At 35.6% G+C, this 21,045-nt stretch overlaps 1 protein-coding gene across 1 annotated transcript in view; it reads right to left on the reverse strand.

Annotated features, from left to right (window-relative positions):
- Positions 1-468: 468 nt before the first annotated feature.
- The window catches only part of LOC136035806 (apoptosis-linked gene 2-interacting protein X 1-like), a gene marked incomplete at its 3' end in the record, with an annotated part of 95,252 nt that continues 74,675 nt past the window's right edge, over positions 469-21,045 (reverse strand). Inside the window, 4 exon segments of the mRNA XM_065717777.1 lie at positions 469-593; positions 11,576-11,732; positions 13,770-13,897; positions 16,262-16,380. Of these exon segments, the coding sequence (XP_065573849.1) occupies positions 469-593; positions 11,576-11,732; positions 13,770-13,897; positions 16,262-16,380 (529 nt within the window).

Below are 21,045 nucleotides of genomic sequence, written 5' to 3' on the forward strand. Positions count from 1 at the left end.
TTGGTGATCGCTATTTATATACAAAAGCTCTAGACATTTCGATGACACAGCCAGTCAGGATCATCAGTAGAGTCAATGGACCGTAAACTTGCTGTGACCTAGAAGTTATTATTTTATTCACTATAAATATAGTCTGTTTTAATTTTAATAATTTAGTTATTTTACTGATGATGATGATGACTATGTCACCAAAGTATTTAGAGTTATTGTATATGTTTGTTTCACTGTCCAATAAAAGGACCTGTCCCTATTTGGAACTCTTATTTGTTTTTCGGCTAGCTGTAGACAGCGTTTCAATCAATAAGTTGTTGGGCAAATATTTGTTGTTATTTTTCACCGATTTCATCCGGAGAAATTAGTGTTCAGCGGAAAATGTTGCTCAAACTACTATAAATGAGACTCGTTTTAAAGTTTCAAGCTTGTAGGAAATGTTTCTGCTCCTATCCAAGGGTGTATAAATAAACTTACTCGAGGGAGCCAGTGCCTGTCCCAAATTTTTCGGAGCTGATCCTTTTGCATTAATTTATAAGCTCCCGAGTATAATTCGTGGGTTTGGCTGACCAACTTCGCCACGGTTGTATCCTTCATTTTATCTGAAAAAAAAAATGAATTTCCAATTATTTTTTGTTCTCATGGGGGTATCTGGATAAGGCTTAAAAAAATGAATTTTTGACAAAAACGAATGTTACAAAAATAGGTCCGAAAACCCACAAGTGTTCCAAGCCCTGTCAATGGTCACCTTTGTGCGACATATATTTTCTTGGAATCCCAAAATAGTTCAGAAACAAGTAAAGTACCTAAAAAATTGATATTTAGTATAACCACGGCAAGATGGTACCCAGAACTTTTGTACGGGGGGAGGGAGATGGCTAGAATAATTACAAAACGCATAAAATTTTTGTTTTTTTACATATTTGTTACTTTTTTACAAGTTGGACAAAACCATCGGGGGGGGGGGCGAAGGCTCAAATCGTTTATCGTTTGGCATTTGACCTGTGAGCATCGATAAAATTTTGAAGCAGGATTAAAGTTTGGAATAAATTACGTTTGAAATACAGTGACGGTCAGTGATTATTGAAGCTTCGCAATAAGTGAAATATATACGCAATAAGGAAGGCTTGGATTGTTGGATGTCGGAGTACGGTGGGAAATAAGCCAGGCAGGTCCCACGTCCCATCGGGCCACTGACCACAAAGTGATTGCCACTGCTTGCGTGGGCCTGTCCCTATTTGAGATAAGTAAATTTCAATTAATTTTAAATAACGAAAATGTCTGTTCAACAGGAAACAAGTCTGGATATTTTAGAGCGTCTGAAAAATATAGAAAACCAGCTTGGGGGCCTTTCTAAGCTCGCGTCGATAGCGGAAGAACTGCAAACCATATCCTCCCAAATAAAGAAAAATGAGGCGTCGCAATCGAAAACCACGGAGGACATCCAGAAAATAAAAGAAAAGATAGACGAATCGCAGAGGCGCGGAGAGTGGTTAGAAAAAGAAGCAAAACGGTCAAACCTGATTTTTTATAATTTTAAACCCCTAAACCCACCTAGGGGATCACTTGCGGAGGAATATCAGTGAGGTCATTCCCGGCTGTTTGCCAAAGATTGAGATCAGGAGATGGGACATAAATGACGCATTCCGCTTGAGCACTAAAAAACAAGGAGAAATCCGTCCAGTTTTAGTGAAGTTCACAACCAAATATTTGCAAGATTTGATTTTGCGAAACTCAGTTCGCTTCCAGAGTTGCGGTATCTCCCTAGCTCCGGATTATACACGGGCCGAGAGAATTGCTCGCAACGCTCTGAAACCACTTTTGCAGAAAGCAATCAAAGAGGACCGTGAAGTGAAATTCAGGGGCCCTCGTTTATTTGTAGACGGTGAATTGTTCACGTATGAACATGAATCAGGGAAAAATTAGAAATAATGGAAGAAATAAAGCAAAAGAACTAGCGCGATCTCAAGTGCAAGAGTACACTGGATCAAACGCGGAAATGGAAAGTGAAGGTGGGGATCAAATGTCAGAGCTAAACTCGGATATTCGTAGCGGTAGTCTCTCACACGACCAGGCTATTAGCCAGGCAGACGGTAAAAAACCCGGAGTGAGCAGAGCCACGAGTAAACGAGGTTTAGAAGAGATAATCAGCGCCGAAGATCGTCACAGGCAGGATCGTCGGAACGTAACTCGTGAACCACCAAATCGAGGCCTTGGTCGAGAACCCCCACGCCGCTCACTCAGAAATAGACGAAGGAGCCCTTTCAATTTCGAGGAATTGGAAGTAGGCTGTGTACAACAAATTCAGTTTATGACATGGAACGTCCAAGGCTTAATGAGTAAAAAACAACAATGTCTAAATGAGTCTTTTTTGAAGTGTGATGTAACATGTTTAATTGAGACATGGACCCCGCCTTCAGAGGATCTGTCGGTTAAAGATTACACAGTTTTCCGTGCTGACCGGCAAATTTCCCGTAATGCACGTTTTTACGGCGGAGTCGCGGTTTTTGTGAAAAAGCAGAGTTTTGAAGTTTGTCATAGACCAGAAAGTAAATCTGAGAACATTATTTGGTTAAACCTTAAGTGTCATGATGGATCAAAGATTGTCCTGGGTTGCATATATGTTGCTCCACAGAATAGTAGTTATATGAAAGAAGATACGTGGACTTGAAAATGATTGAAAATGAGTGAGAATATTTACAGAGAAAATATAGTGAAGAGTTTTTTGTTTTGATGGGTGATTTTAATGCTTATACGTCAGAAGAACCAGAAATTCCCCTTGTTTCTCTTCCAGGAAATGATTTGACGGCACTGAGGATTCCAGAGAGCTACAAAATTCCAAGGAGGAGCCAAGATGTGAAAAGACAAGTTAACCAATGGGGAAGGAGGTTGTTGGGCATTTGCAGAGAATTTGGTCTAGTCATTGGAAATGGAAGGTTTAGAAATGATGCGGGACGCGGTGAGTTTACTTGCATTTCCGGAACGAATTTTAGTGTCATTGATTATGTTTTGGTGGACAGTGAGCTCGCACCTATTTCACTAAACCTTGAGGTAGTGCATTTTGCTGGTTCTGACAATTACACATCAATTTTTTATTTTCAGTCAACAAATATTAGTAAAAATCAGCGGAAAAGAGAAAAACTGAAGTATCAGACATTTGGGACAGGAACGAGTAGCACTGGCTTGGTAAAATCAAGAATACAATGTGAGTGGTTGGAGAAAGATGTAACCCGATTAAAAGATTATTTTTACTTGGAGCCGATGGTTCAACAGTTGAATGCCCTAGCATGTGAGATTGAGGGAAATACGGGAAATGTAAATGAAGTTTCTTCAAAATTTGCCGAGCTGATACGGAGTCCTTTACTTGAAAAAATGAAAAAAAAGGGAAACAAAAAAGCACGTTCTTCGACAATGAATGTGAACGGAAAAAAGAAGAATTAAATCACATGCTACAATATGTTAAAAAATCCAAAAAGGAAACTGAGAAACTGGAATTGCTCCGACAGTATAGAAGTAAAAGAAAAGAATATAAACTAATGATAAAAATGAAGAAACTAGAGTTTCGATGGCGGGAACAAAATGAACTTGCGCATTTCTATAAGACAAATGACTTCCGGGAATTCTGGAAAAGAGTTTCATAAAAAAAAATTACTGCTCCCAACTGTATTCCGCAGGAAGACGAGTGGTCCCCCTTCTTTGAGAAACTAGAAGCAGGTACAGCATCTGGCACACAACAGCCCCCACTCGATTTCGAAAAACTGGCAGAAGAAGCCGGAACCCCCTCTTGTGACCACACTGAATACCCCCTACTGGAAGAAGATTATCACCTTTGCCGCCAAATCCAGCGGGAAGAAGTAGAAGATGCCATAAAACAAACTAGAGGTGGGTCTGCGCCAGGACCAGATGGAATTCCAGCAAAGGCTTTGAATGTACTACAAGTATTTTTATTACCTCTGCTTCTGGGGTTGTGATCCTTGGAAGATATCTGTAGTTATCCCCCTATTTAAGAAAGGTGATGCAAGTTTGTGCGAAAATTACCGACCAATCAGCTTAGGAAACTGTCTTGGAAAAATTTTGGACAAAATCTTAAACAAAAGGCTGGAATTATGGCTGGATGAGAGGCAAATTCTGAGAGAAGAGCAAGCCGGTTTTCGTAAAGGATACTCACCATCTGATCGAATGTTTGTTCTAAATGCATTGATTAGTAAGTATTGCAAGGGAAATGGAAAGTTGTACGTGGCTTTTCTTGATTTAAGTAGAGCATTTGACAATGTTGACCGTATAATTCTGTTTAGAACGCTTTTAGGAACAGGAATTCCGTCACCCTTTTTAAGAATTCTTCTCTCGATGTATTGTTTGACCAGAAATGTTGTAAAGATAGCAGGAAGTGGTATATCTAGAGTTTTTTTTAATGTAAAAGGTGTAAAACAGGGTAGTACCCTATCACCGAAACTTTTTGCTATTTTTATAAATGATCTTGCCGAATACCTTGAAAAAGGTGGGCGCCAGTTGTACACCTTGGAAGTAAAGTATTATCATTACTATTACTTGCCGATGATATTGCCCTGTTCGCCAGATCCAATTCGGAGCTACAAACTCTGTTAGATTTAACAGCTGAATATTTAGAGGAAAAGAAACTGGAAATTAACACAAAAAAGACAGAGGTGATGATTTTTTGCCGTAGACAATCAACAGGAAATAAAGATGAAGAAAGTTTTAATTTGAATGGTGAAGCTGTGAAGGTTGTGTCTCAAGCAATATATTTAGGATTCCATCTAACATCGAATGGAAGATGGAGCAATCATATTTCGAAGATGGCAAATCGAGGAAAATCAGCAATGGCAACGCTATTCAGGAACAGTAATTTGACGGGAATAGATGACTTAAAGATGCACAAAAACGTGTTCAACTCAAAAATAAGCCCAATCCTCCACTATGGAGGCGAAGTATGGGGCCTAGAAGTGGCAAATTCATTAGAAACTCTACAGCTACAATATTATAAACGAATGCTAGGTCTGCATGCCACAACTCACTCACTTTTCATCAAGGGAGATTTGGGACTTTTCTCCATGAAAAAACAGAGACAGATCCAATTAATTAAGTTTTGGCTGAAAATACTGCAATGTCCCTCCTCAAGACTCATCAGAGCAGCGTATAATGAATTACTTACCCTGGGACAAAAATCGTCATTGCCCTTCCATGTCAAAAAACTACTGGACAGCACAGGTCTATCGTATGCATGGAATGGAGGAGAGGGTCCAATCTCAGATCAAAAAGCCTTTCTGTCGGAGATCCAAACAAGGCTGGAAGACCAAGAAATTCAGAAATGGTGGAATGACCTTAGCCAGTTGGAAAGCTTAAGTTCTTACTATAAGGTGAAAGAAAATTATGGTGAGGAGCTATATTTTAAATTAGGGATTCCAAAAGAATCCCTGAGGTCTTGGATGCAGGTGCGAGCAAACTGTCTCCCTCTTCACAGTATTTGGAAAAATAGGTGTCACCCGGAAATGCGGTATACTTGCCCAATTTACGGTTATCTTGATGGGCTAGACCATTTTCTTTTCAGGTGTCAGGGGCTAAATGAGCTAAGAGGGAGCTTTCTTGGGATGGGTGGTCGTGAGCCCCTTCTTGGAACTTTGAAGTCGACGTCGAAAATAAATATAGTAGCAGTGGCAAATTTTGTCCAGAAGGGTCTTGTTATTCGAAAGTCGATTGTTACATAATTTATTTTGTTTGTTGTTATATATGTATGTATACGGCCTGAAAAATGGCTTTAAATACAGTCATTCATTCATTCATTCTAAAACTTTTACATTCTACGTTTATCGTTTTTATACATTCTTTATTCGTTTTTACACATTCTACTCTCGTTTTTATGCATTCTATACTTGCTTTTATACATTCATGCATGTATAGAGGGCGTCAACAAATTATTAATTTTCTTTATTATTAATTATGATTATAATAATTATAGTTAAATATAATTATAATTAAATATAAATTATATTTAATATAATCTATAATTATATATTTAATATATTAATTTAATTTTGATTTAATTCAATTTTGATATAATTATTTAATACAATATATATTTAATATATTTGATATAATTTATAATTGTATTTAATAAAATATAAATTATAATTAAATATAATAATTATAATTAATTAGTTGTTATAATTAAGGCTTTGATACCAGAAGTTGCCCAGCAGCTGTCCCAATAAGCAATCAAAACTGAAATTTTAATAACGTAAAGGCAAAAAATTATATTCACCAAAGGTGAAAGGATTCAAAATCATGTATATAGAAGACGGCTTAAACTTAAAATTAACCATTATTTCCGAGACCACACTGGATAAGTGTGACAAAACATGCAAGACGACCAAGACAACTCCGTTTTGATTGAAAAGGCCTCTATTATTGCTCCCGTTAAAGACCCCACGCAAGTAGTCAGGGAGACCAACGACCTTAAATCAATAAATTAATGTTAAACCAATTTTTAAATACATCAAAATATAAATATTTTTTTTTACCTCCGCTTTACATCAAGCCAAAAACGAGTCGAGTATTTCTGCCAAAAGACAATAGATATATATGTAATAGATCCACACTATTATGCTTAAAGGTCGTATCTTACATCTTCAGAAGTCTTAGGCAATTTTCAATAAGAATTTGTTAAGCTGTTCTCAAAGGGCCAATCAGCATGGTAATGTAGGTCAAGAGGATATGCATTTTCGAGAAAAAATGGCAGCGATACATATTTTATTCAACTTTACTTTGTTCACTAGTCTAAAACTAGCTAACATCAAAAACAAAAGGAACATTAAGAAGAACAAGAAGTTAATTCTTTTCGTCAGACAGTTGAATTTTATTTTGAATGAGTATTTCGGCTGTATGTCCAAGGGCCGTCCTCAGTATAACATAAATACATGAAAAAAAGACTTACAACAACATACGACCAACAAAACTAAAATGAATAATTTTTTTTTAAATTTATTAATATTATTAACATTAGTGAATAAAAATTCATTATTAATTTTTGATATTAGTGAATAAAAATTTTTAAAAATATTTTTTTTTTTATTTATGTTTTGCGAGGGACAGACCTTGGACATAAGGCCGAAATTTCATTCAAACCAGAATTCCACTGTTTTACGAAAATAAATTCCTATTGTTATTCTTGTTTTTGATGTTTGTGATGGAAAGGCAGTGTGATTTTTGTCGCTATTTGCTCAAACAAGCTACTTTAGACTACCTAGTCCAGACCATGCTGTAGACTAGTCTAAAAAGGCTAAGGCCAAAAAACTAACAGATTTCAAAAATTTTTATGTTTGATGAGCTAGACTCAAAGATTACAGAAAACTGATGAGACAATAAACTGTAAGAAGAAAAGCAAGTAAAAAGAAAAAAGAGAAAGAGAGGGATGAAACAAGAAAGAAAAAGAGAAACAGGAGAAAACAAGGAGGAATTACTAACAAAAGAAAAAGAGGCATAAAAAAGGAGAAAAAAACAGGGAACTACAAACAAAAAGAGTAAGAGGGATTTCTTTCCAATAAATCTGTGTTAGAAAGTATGCTTTAAAAAGTATATTTGAAATACACAATGGGTATATATGTGCATTTTTCTTTAACTACAGGTAATCTGTGGACTAATCTGAACTTAGCTAGACTAATCATTTTAGATTATCTACTAGTCAAGATCGAGCTGTAAACTATTCGAAAGGGCAAAAAAGCTACCAACTTTCAGAGGTGATAGTTGATTTCAGGGCAGTTATTTCAAGGGGTTATTTTTAATTTTTAAGTACCTACAATACAAAATTTATAACTGGGATAGTGTGTGAGTAGGGGATAGCAGCATCCCTCAAATTTAGTATCATCTTTAATGACATTATGAACGGACAGACGTTATATAAAAGAGATTGATTAAAAATTCAAAAAGTGAAATCCCAGCATTGATAAACTACAGCAGTGCTTGTGGTGAAATGTTCGAGTTATGGAAAATAGAACTAAATAGATGGCGACACTAACAATTTTTATTTCAGGGCTGCTAACGCACCACATTTTCATTTTTCATCAGTTTGATTTAGCACCACATTTTCCTTTTTTATCAATTCTATTTAAATTCCACAGTTACCTTTCATTGCGCAGTTCCCTTCTTTATCAATTCTCTTTTACAATTAGGCTGAAATTATCAAACTTTCCTTTCGTTGCCCCAAACAACAAGTGCACATATCCCTCCCTCGCGTAAGACTACATACGTGTAAGTACACATACCCTAGCATGGGGAAAAGGATCAAAACTGCGACAGGGCATATTTTCAAAATAATACAAAAAATTAAGCAAGAAAAACGGGTTTTAATTTCAACAAAGTAGAGAAAAAATAAGAATAAAAAATCAATTTAATTAAAAATTAAATTAAAATAATTTAATAGATTAAATTTAAAAAATAATTAAATTCCGAATATTTCGGCCCCATGTCTGGGAACCTTTCTCAAAGGAAGATAAAAAGACGAAAAAATATATACAAATAGTTCAAGACAAATAACACACAAAAAAGGACAACTAAACACACGAAAAGAAACGAAAAGTAAGAGCAACTCCCATTATAAACAAACTTCCGGCACTGATGTTACTACATAAGAATAAAACCAAAGCGAATGTCTATAGTGAAAACAATGGGTCGCTCTCCTCTCAACATTCAGTTGATAAAATCAGTGTGGTCTTAGAAATTGTTCAATATAATTTTTCTGGGGGGATGAGGGTCTTTTGGACCAGGCTTAGGGAACTTACCAACGTATTCGTTTAGCACTACATTTTACGTATTAGCATAAATAAACGTTTCTACGATGAATATGCCAGCTAAAAGCTACTGGGTGGTAATAAGTATGATTGAAATCATGATTCATAATTGCACTGAAAATGTTTTCACTATGTGGATGAATCGTTACTTTAAATTGATAAGAATTTGGTCCAAATTATTCTATAATAACACATTTTGTCGAGATACAGGGTACGTTTTTGAAATCAAAATTTTGTTTACCTTCGACTTAAGAATTTTCATTTGTTTATCTTTAGTTCAATTTTTGGATAAATTTAATTTCGATTATTTAGAGCCCGCGTTTTCTGAAAGACAACATGTTTTTGAAACATATTTTCTAGATTAGCTTTAATCACCTTTACCTTAAAGGTGTCACCATTAACATATAAACATACATAGGTTTTTCTTTAGTTTAGAATAGATTTCAATTCTGACTCAGGGGGAGGGGGGACAGATTTCATTTCGCCACGGTTGAACATGAAGAGCATGGAAATAGCCATGAGAAAATAGGAACTAGCCTTGAGAAAATAGTGATAATAAATAAGAAACAAGCAGAAGCTAAAGGATTTGACGTCTCGGAATCTAAGTATTCTTCAGCAGTGAGAATATGATGGAATTCCATCCAAGCAATGATTAATCTTGTTTTTTCTTTCGGTATTTTGATTAAAAATTTTCAAAAATTTCTTCATCGGGTGAAATTAAATGCCAAAATGAAAAAGAAAATATTCAAGGGGTCTCAGAGCCAGCAATGTAGATACATGCCTTAGAACATATATTTCATTACTTTGTCCAAAACCTCCCAGATTGACCTCGGTCTGGTCAAAGTGAAAAATCTTCGTCCACAGGCATAAATCAATGATATTAAAGCATACTTATTACCATAGAATTATAGGGAACTGATCTTTCTTTTTATCGTTGGTTAAGTAATGAAGAAAATATAATATAGACTACAACACAATATATAGACTAAAAGTTATAATATACACGAACAAAATTTAGTGCTTCAGTCTTTGGGAGCGGCTTCCAGCAGGAATATACAAGTTTGCAGCTCAGTGTGAAAACGAGGGAGGGGTATAACATACAATTTGTTACACCTACTCTAACCCCCTCCACCCCTTCACCAAGGATGTCTAACAGGATGCAGAGTCATACAGCGGAATTAAACAACCTAATTGTTACCCAAGTTCAACACTGTTGCATTTGATATTACTGACTCCTTCTAATAATAATTAATGTTAATATTAATTAATATTAAGATTAATAATAATAAAGAAATATGAAAAATATATAAAAAATAGAATCCACTAATTGAAAAACATGGGGAAAACCGTGGTATGGCTCCAAACTTAAATAGCAAGCTTGTACAGCCCCTCGTGCATCAGGGACGATTTGCCATTATATCTGGGTATTGTAATTTGTACAATTTTCCTATTGTTATACTACGGCGGCAAAAACAATAACAATCTAAAACAACACCCTGTACAAAGCATTCACTTATTGAGGAAAATAGAAAGCGAACCAGATAAAAATAACACAGACTGGTTAAAGTAAGTTGTCTAAATATTCTTTAATGCTTTTTGGTCATATTTATTCGTATTAGAAAGTTTTTTTTAATAACCAACCAGAAATTTCAGAAAATTTCCAGAAAAAAATATATAGTTATTTTTACCCTTCAATCTTATTTGGCCTGTATGTATTTTGGGTAAAATTTAGAATTGTAAATTCGGTATTTCTGAAGTATTCAGAAATTTCAGGTACATTAGCTATTATTACATTTAAGGGTTAAATTAACAATGGAACTAAATTAAGTATTCAGAAATTCCAGGTATATCAGATATTTTTATATTTTAGAAAGATTCAACTAAAAATTTTAATTATTAATGAGAACCAGCAATCCTTCAAAAAAGGGGAAAATGTACACCCGTACTACCCGTTTTCGTGAGTGAGTGATTTTTTTTCTTCTCTGAGTTAGTGACGCGTTTGTCTTCCCCCTTCTTGACAGACCAAAGAGCCTTTGGGGGAATAGTAAAATGTAATATTGTATGCGTATTTCTTGATGGATAAATCTTATCTTAAAGACGTTAATCTCATATATATTCAGGAAAAAGCAACTGCAAAAGAAGGTAGCCTTTGGAAGAAAACGCAAAACTTTTTTGGATGCTGACCAATGGCCTGCGGATTCACTGGATCTCTGGATTCACTGTCTTAGGCCGAAAATGCAATGCATGCTTGGGGGCAAAATCATCCGACGCTTGCCGTCTTTCCCCTATTTTTCCCAGTTACCGATTTGGAACTTGGTCGGCTGTGGCTAAGCTTACTGTTACAAAACTGACCCCCAGTTCCAAACAGAAAAACAGCGATACCAGGACTCGAACCCCCGTTCTCATGGACAAAGGATTTCATATCTAGCGCGATTATCACTCGGCTAGAAAGGCTCATCTGGGCTACGAAAAAGCCCAGTTTGAAATCAAGAATTATGATATAACGTATTGTGACGACCATTATAAGAGCTATTCATTTCGATCATAGCTTCGATCATTTCGATAAACAGCCAGCCACTATGGAAGATAGCAAATGGTAATTAGTAAATAGTAACATGGTAAATATACATGGTAAATAAACATGGTAAATAGTAAATAGTAGATAAATAGCAACAATGGTAATAGAAAAGTAGATTAAACACAGTGTTTGTATTTACAACAAAGAACCATTGTTGCTTACACGGATGAAATATCAGAACGAGTTCGGGAATAACACAACTTACCATTTATCCCTTTTAAAGCAATAGCTTCTTGGCCCTGAGCCAACATAAGTGCCGAGAGCGCTGCTAATGTATCCTGCTGAATGTCTGGAGTTGGGATATTTTGTCCCAGAGCCTCAGTAAACAACTCCTTAAGATGTTCAAAGATCCCCGAAGATTGCTAAACGAAGAATTGTGTAATAAGTAAAGTATTTATCAACACAAGTACAAAATTACATTTAGAGTACAATAAATACCGATGGCGCTAATTCGCTAAAATTTAGGAAGGAGGAGACGGTTGTTTTAGTTTTTACTATTTCTTGTAATGGAAACACCAAAAAGGAGTATTTTCATAGTCTAAGGGGGCCTTTTTTACTGCTCTCCCCCCCCCAAATTTACAGCCCTTTAATTTTGGCCCTTTTCCCCCACAAAAAAAATAGAGAAAGAAGAAAAGATATTGCTTTCTTTAAACGTATTTAATTCTTAAGACAGGTTCAGATATTCAGTTCAATTTTTTTTCCACAAGCCCCTAATTCGAATTTCGAGGTGAATAAATAAAAAAAAATAGGACAAGCAAAACAGCAACGAAAACCAAAAAACTTGCAAGAAAAACTGCCAAAATTAAAATTATTAGAATGAAATCCAATCATTAGTCATCATACTGAGTTTGGCAATAACATGCTAAAAAAGTAAAACAAGATATCAATAAAACAAACAAAAATAAATAAAAATAAAAAATCTAAAAGGGATTAAAAAAGGGGGGAAAGCGAAGAAGTAAAAAACATGAGTAGCACCTGTACCAATTAATAAAAAGCGAAAAACTAGCGGGATGTTTTGTTGTTTTTTTTCTTCCGTAATGCCGGGGACAAAAGATTTCTTCATATCCGGCGAAGTACAGCAGCGAACAGGACAAGAACAGGCTTAGAAACGGCTAAAGAAGCGCGGGATCTGAATGGGACTTTTCTGAAAAATGTATTCCGTGCGAGTGTTTGCGGTAGCATTTTTTTTTTTTTTTTTTTTTTTTTTTTTTTTACGGAGGCAAGTAGTTGTGGGCAGTGAGAGGCAAATCTGGCATAAGCCCTTATTAGGATTTTATAAAAATGATGTCAGTTCATTTGTTTAAATAAGTTTATCTATCATCCGTCCATGCGCCGTCATTCCTAGGGCCGAACTAAGGGGTGAAGGAATTGGATTGATTTTGAGTTGACCTCGCTCGAGCCCGTTGATTTTGAATTAAAATCAAGTAGTTGTGAACATCAAGCCATGGCTAATTGTAGAAAAGCCAAGGCAGATAGTCCGAGTGAGTGAGAGGAAAATCTGGCATAAGCCCTTATTAGGATTGTATAAAAATGATGTCAGTTCATTTGTTGATAGATAAGTCTATCTATCATCCGTCCATACGTCATTCCTACGGCAGAACTAAGGTAGATAGTCATAAAACTAAGAGATGAAAAAATTGGATTGATTTTGGGTTCTGGGTTTTTGTAATTTTTTGTAATTTTTGTATTTTTGTAATTGTGTATTTTTGTAATTTTTTTTTAATTTATTTTCACGAATTTTATAATTATTTATTTTCGAACTACGTCATTTTTTAAAATTAGTGATTACATTATTATTATATTATACTAAATTTTTATTAATTTGTAACATAAAATAAAAATATTTTCAAATTGCAATTTCCTAAAAAAAAGATACCTGGAATAGTTTCGATGCCGTGATCTGTATTAACACTTTGTGTGCAGGCAATTTGGCTTTGCAGTGCTCCAATATTTTTTGAATTGTTTTTTAATTTTTTTAATTAATTTTCACGAATTTTAGAATTATTTATTTTCGAACTACATCATTTTTTAATTTGTAATTACATTATTATTATGTTATATTAAATTCTTATTAACTTGTAACATAAAATAAAAAAATATTTTTTCAAATTGCAATTTCCTAAAACAACAGTTACCTGGAAAAGTTTTGATGCCGTCTCGAGGCCATCATCTGCATGAGCACTTTGCGTGCAGGCAATTTGGCTTAGCAGTGCTCCAATTTTTTTTTTATTTTTTTTTAAATTTATTTTCACAAATTTTAGAGTGATTTATTTTTTAATTACATCATTTTTTTTTCTAATTAGTAATTACATTATTATTATACTATACTAAATTTTGGTTACTTTGTAACATAAATAAAAAAAAAATATCAAATAGAAATTTCCCAAAAAAAAGGTTACCTGGAATAGTTTCGATGCCGTCTTGAGGCCGTCATCTGTGTGAACACTTTGCGTGCAGGCAATCTGGCTTTGCAGTGCTCCAATATTAAAAAGAACACAGCATCGTTCCCACAATAAGGACGTAATTGCTAGAAGAATCAAATTATAAACATATATACCCTCTCCATACCAAATAACAGCCAAAGCAATGAAATTCCGATCAAGCCACGGATATATTAAACTGAGATAAATGATCAAAGCTCAATGTTTCTTATTAGATGGCGTTGAAACTTGGCTTCGTCTTTTCTGATATAAGATTTTCGGCGATCGATAAAAATTGGTAAAAAAAAAATAATTGAACCACATATACAAAAGGCTAATTTGTGCTGTAACAGCTTAAAAAAACGCTTAATATTATCAGGCTTCACTACTATTAATCATCAAGATGGGCATCAGATTCCGGGGATGAGAGGGAGATAATTTTTAAGGGTATTTTTTTTTTATCCAAAACCTTTCTTCTGTTAGAATGTTGAAAATTTTACCCCTATCTAAGCCCTAGCTATACTGATAGTTTAGAGGGATAGCTGTAAAGCATCTTTGTTGACGATTAGGACAAATCCAAAAACAGTTCCTCCAACATCTGCCTTAATTAATTTTCTTTGTTTATTTTCCTTCAATTAATGATTTATTTCCCTCTATCAATACAACCCTTTGTTTACAATAAGCATGAAGAACTGACTTTGTATATACAATAGGTAATATAATAACCCGTTTTAGTTTTAAGCAGCTTCACAGAACGTATGTAGTTTTCTATACTAAGTGATGAAACTACCTTACATTATGTATAATTTTTCACACTTAAAGTCCTATACTAGGTTAAAAAAAAACCTTGAGACTATCATAACCATCGTCAAAAATCATCACAACCGTCATAAGCAAACATAACAGACATGAGCAAAATAGAACTAAGAATTTGGAATAACGACAGAGATTCAAGCTCTGATCAAGTCTGAAGGCCCGAATCCTATAAAAAAAATTCAATTTATAACTTAAAATTTATTATCACCAAGTTTTTATTATCGGTTTATTATACATCCTACTCATTTATTCCATTTATATATCATCTATATATCACATATTCCCGTGGAAAAAGCGGGCTACCATAGTAGCAATGCTACTCGGCAGTTTTCATGGCCAAGTGAAATTTGGTGGCAGATTGGGCAGCTTTTGGAATTCTGTCGAATTCTGCTACTGGCAGCTTTGGAACGTTTCTCATACCTGCTGTACGGTGAAATTTGGCGTCAGATTTGGCAGCTTTTGGAATTCTGTCGAATTCTGCTACTGACAGCTTTGGAACTTTTTCTATACCTGCTGTATGGTGAAATTTGGCGTCAAATTTGGCAGGTTTTGGAATTCTGTCGAATTCTGCTACTGACAGCTTTGGAACTTTTTCTATATCTGCTGTATACCATATTAAACCAAATTACTTATATCATTTATATATCTTTCAGATATTCCATTTCATTGCTACTACGTCAAATTTTCTACACCGTTACATCAGCTTACGCAACATAACATTCAATGTACGATTTGAGTCTACATGGAAATTCCTAGATTACGGACAAAATTTAAATCGTAAGATTACACAACGTAGCATAAAGACTTATGTTATGCAAGTGAAAATGGATCTATGACGCAGTATACCATAACTATACCATAACCATAACTATTCTTATTGGTTTTGTTTGATAGTGATCTTTGATTAAGACCTGTTTAGTTGTGAGTTTCTACGTGTAGCTTTTGATTGCGAATTTTCGCATTTAATATTTGGCTGTGAAACCTAAAATACAAGAAACAATATATATGTTATATCTTCAAACGAGCAATATTTGTATATTTTTGTTATTTGTATGTATGTATATATGCATGTATTATGTATTGTATATGTATTTGTATTATGTATGTATATATTGTATGTATTGTATGTATTATGTATGTATTCTCGAAAACAGCTCTATATTTTTGGTGGTAAATTGGCATCCTACGATTTTCTGGCCTAAAAAAACAATCTGTATAGGTCAAGAGTTTGAAAAAATTCGTTAAGAGCCTTCATTTATGGAAAAAAATCCATACGAGTGACGTCATATTTATGTGCACACTTCAGGAGTATACATACGTCATATCTGCCTCAGTAGTGGTTGTACCGTTTTCAGTGTCTACAATGCAAGCAAAATTACACAAGAAACACAGCTAAGTGTCAAATACAAGTGTAATGAATCTTTTTGCAAAAGGTGTTCTCATCAGTTTCACAATACTTAGAGGAAATTAAAGCAAGATCCTCTTTATTAGGGGCCGATTCTGATTATTCAAGTTTTTCTGGGGGAAATAAACATTACAATTAGATACTAGGCAAGAAATAACTCATGGCTTTATTTTTATGTGAGAAGACACCTTGATTGGTGGTTTAATAAAATTCCTTTATAAAAAAAAAAAAAAAAATCAGATTCACTTACTCAGAGAAGGTTTTCCACCAAAAATGGAGCCTTTATCAAAGGCATCCTTCCACTTGAAAGGAATTGTAATATCCTGAGGTTGAAATTTCGATTCTAGCATTAAAAGTTGATCATGATACCTAAAAGTAAAAAAAAAATCGAAATAAAAAACAGTTTAGCATTTTTTTATAGCTTAAATATGAATATTTACATCCAATCTTCCAACTAAAATTTTTTCTAAGTTGGACACCTTTTTTTTAAATGCTTCTGTTTCGTTTTAAAAGAAGAAACTAGACTTTATTCCAGTGTTACAAAAGTCACACCTATTGATAGAAAAGTCATTGATATAATGATTGATATAATATGATAGAAAATATTGATATAATGATAAAATATTATATAATAACCTACAACCAATTGATATAACGATTGATAGAAAAAAGTCAAGATGAAATGAGCTTTTCCTTGATTCTAAATATACAATTGAATTGCAGAAGCGAGCAATTAAAATGTAAAAGGTTCGAATGACCTATAACAATCCTAATTTTAAGAATCGTTTACTAATACTCTCCCTTTGTATCTTGTCAGAATTCATCAAAATAATTAAAAGATATAGCATTGGATTTTATAGTCCCTACCGGCAGTACAGATTTTCTTTTCATGGCCCTTCAGCCAGGAAGTGCAGCAGGAGGTTGGGGGCTAGCCATCCGGTACTTTAACATACCCTTTCTGCTTACCTTCCCCAGATTTCTTTGGGTATTCGTTTAGAACTAGGTCGACTCTGGCTGAGCTTACAGATTCACGCCACTGACCCCCGTTCCAAACCAAATAACCAGCGATCCCAGGACTCGAACCCCCTTCATCGCGGAAAAAGGATTTCAAGTTTAGCCTGTCAACCATTCGGCTAGGACGGCTCCATATTCATCATACACGCTGGAAAACCGATATTTCCACCTTCCGTCTCTCATAATTTTACAAATGTTCAACTGAACAAACTACGAGTAAGATACACTATCGGCCATGTTGTTTTCTGCAATAATTACACATACAAATAGGCATAGAACGACTAGGAACGTCACTATGTAAATAAGTATACATTTGTCCAATCCTTGGAATGGCTACCAGAACATTTTACCTCGGGGGAGGTGAGAGACAATTGAAAAAGATTGCTTTTCTAACCACTATCTTTCAACTTTTGCAAGGGGACCAGATCCGGTCGGGATTTAAAATAACAGCTCTGAGACACGATATCCTTCCAAACATCAAATTTCATTAAGATCTGATCTACCGTTCGTAAGTTAAAAATACTTCAATTTTTTTGTTTTTCCGAATTAACGGGCCCCCACACCCCCCTCCAGGTAGTCAAATCGGAAAAATGACTATTTCTAATTTAATCTGGTCCGGTCCCTGATACGCCTGTCAAATTTCATCGTCCTAGCTTACCCGGAAGTGCCTAAAGTAGCAAAACCGGGACCGACAGACCGACAGAATTTGCGATTGCTATATGTCACTTGCTTAATAACGAGTGCCATAAAAAAAAAACCTTACATCAAAACACAAAACCAAAATATGATGACCCTTTCTCAGTAACCGTGAAAGGGTCACTTGTTATCCTTTCATCGTTACTGAGAAAGGGTCATCATATTTTAGTTTTGTGTTTTATTTTACTATTTGGTTTTTTCTATGTATTGGCCAGTTTATTCTGCACTGAGGACGGTCAAGCGGAGGTCTTGACCGAAATATTTGAATAATCTTCAATTTTTTCACTGGCTGTTTGTTGTCTTCATTCTTCTTTTCTTTATAATTTTGTACTTTATTATGATTAGCCAGTTAGAAAAAATTAGGTATTTATAACATACGAGTGGGTAATCGGATCTTAATGAATTTTGATATTTAGAGGGGCATCGTGACTCAGAGCTCTTATTTTAAATCCTGACCGGCATTAAGCCTCTTATTTTCCTTTTAAATCAATCTATTGATTCATAGAATTTTGCTAGAGCTTATACTATATGATATCTTGGCTCTTAGCTCTTCTTGCCTCGTCACAAGTGCCATATGAGCTCTTAGCTCTTGTTTATATTTTTATATAAACAACGGCCTTACCGAGCACTTGACCGAAAATATAAAGTATTTTTATATTTGTTTATATTTTATATTTTATTCTGCACTGAGGATGGTCGGTCTTGACCGAAATATTTGCATAATTTTCAATTTTTCACTGGCTGTCCTCGTTCTTCCTTTCTTTGCAATTTTGTGTTTTGCGATTATTATAGAACATACATGTAGTATTGCTAACGGCTAAGCAGCACTGCATCACCACAAACCAGCTATGGAGAGATGCGAGTACATATTCTGTGGGGAGAAGGCGAGTTGGAACCCTCAAAAGTTCACCTATACAGCTAAATTTTACTATATTCCGTGGAAAATTCTTCGGCTCCATATATAGAGAACAACGGCGTATCCAGGATTTTTGTTCGGGAGGTGAGGGAGACAAAAAACCTTAAAAACGCCTGAAAAATTGCTTATATGCATTTTTGTGACGTTTTTACTAGTCGGATAAAAACTTCAGGGGAGATTCAAATCCAGTACCCCCTCCCAGATAGAGGGAGGTGTATCTGTTTGAACTAAGCATATTAACGGGGGAATATATTCCTTCTTATCGCAGAATCTTATTTTAATGGAGAATCATCTGCGACAGCATACATCTTCTCGTTCCTATCCATGGAAATGGAGAGGATACATACTTGCTACATTTTTAACCAGAAAAGGCGGCCAAAGGGCAAACCCCCCCCCCCAACCTACAAAGGCAAAATTCCTTAAAAAGATCTTGATTTTTTCAAAAATTGTGATATTTAACCATACTTCAGACATTTTGAAGACTAAAACCCCCTCCTAATAATCCTCCAACCCCAAATCATTGGTCAAGTACGCCAATACAAATCACCATTTTGGATGTGTGATATATGTTTAGCAATTACCTTTATAAGAATTTTTGAAAACCTACGGTTCGATCACGTACTTTCAGATAATATACATACATTTCGGTTTTATGGGTAGGGGAGAGGTGGGTACAGTGGCGCAGTCTGCTACAGTGGCGCACTTGATCCCACTGCCACCTGTAATTAGATTAAATTCTAAAAAAATACGCACTAGGAGGGCAGTCACATGGTCTATGATTGTCAGCCATTTTCAATTTTTTGGAGCAATTGCAGTTTTTGAGGTATGTGATTAAGTGCTTTGAAAAATAAAATCTTGGACAAATGGAAAATATTTTTTGACTTTGCTAAGGTTTGTAGGCTACAAATAGTGTCGAATTCTGGCGAATATTAGTTCATCTGGAAGCTCCAACAATTCTAAACATAGTTCAGCCATCTGTTTGTCTCTCGGTCATTATTTCAAATTTTGGTTCACAAAATGGATAAAAGAGGGCATTTCGGCTACAGTGGCGCATTTTGGTGGAGGGTATAGTGGCGCACCCCGAAATTTTTTAAATTCATAAACTTCACGTGGTAGGTAGCCTATATGATAGTTTTGACTTCTACTACTACTACTACAAACTCGTCACAGCCTTAAGCCGCCTGAGACCGACACACTGGCGAACACTTCTCCTCCATACCACCCTGTTTAAGGCTTCTGCCCCCAAAGATTTTGGGTAATTTCTTATGATCTCGTCCCAGTCTAACGTGGGACATCCTGTCCCCCCCTTCAGACCACTAAGTAGAACTAATCTAGGAATTCGATCGCCCAGGTTAGGCTGGGGTTCTAGGTTAAGCTCGGTTCAGGTTAGGCTACAAGTTCTAGAAGTTCAGTAACAAAGGCTACATCCCCCAAACATTATTGGTCTTTTGCAGAATGCCTAATGAAGCAGAGCGTATGAAGCTTGCCGTGCACGCGGTACTGGAATTGAAGCTTTCACAACGGGCTGCTGCCAAAAAATACGAGATCCCAGAGACAACACTCCGTCGATATGTAAATAAGGCTCGCAATGCATCGGACGATAAAAAGCTGACTTTAAAATTTGAGCCGAATTACCAAATCCGTCAAGTGTTAACTGATGAACTTGAACAGCAACTTCACACGATTATTTGATAAAGGCATGCAAAATGCACCATGGTTTGACACGGCTCAACGTCCGCCAATTCGCTTTCGAAATTCAAAGATGAACCAATTGAAGGTGCCATCAACATGGCATGAGAAAAAGATAATGGGGAAAGACTGGTATTACAGTTACATGAAACGCTTCCCAGACCTGTCTATCCGCAAAGCAGAGGGAACAAGCTTGGCCAGAGCCACGGCATTCAACAGAACAACTGTAAACGAGTTCTATGACAACTTGGAGACTGTTATGAATAAGTTTAAGTTTCAGCCTAGTGATATTTATAACTTAGATGAGACGGGGGCAACAACAGTGCAGAGACCACCAAATGTGATAGCACCCAAGGGCACAAACAGGTGGGCCAAGTGACTTTTGCTGAGCGAGGCGAACTGACCACAGTCTGCTGCACCATCAATGCTCAAGGTAATTTCTTGCCACCTTACTTCATCTTCCCAAGGAAAAGATTTGGCTCCCAGTTGATGAATGGTACACCACCAGGCAGTGGTGGTAGCGGTTCTGCCAAAGGATGGATGACATCTGACATCTTCCTGCTTGTCCTCGAACACGTTGTGAAACATGCCCGCTGTACAAAAGAGAGACCCATATTGCTGATAGAAGACAACCACTCTTCTCATGTGTCGATCCAGGCCATTCAGTACTGCAAAGATAACGGGATAGTGGTTCTGACTTTGCCACCCCACACCAGCGG

Source organism: Artemia franciscana, chromosome 14, assembly GCF_032884065.1.
Source record: "Artemia franciscana chromosome 14, ASM3288406v1, whole genome shotgun sequence".
NCBI lineage: Eukaryota > Metazoa > Arthropoda > Branchiopoda > Anostraca > Artemiidae > Artemia > Artemia franciscana.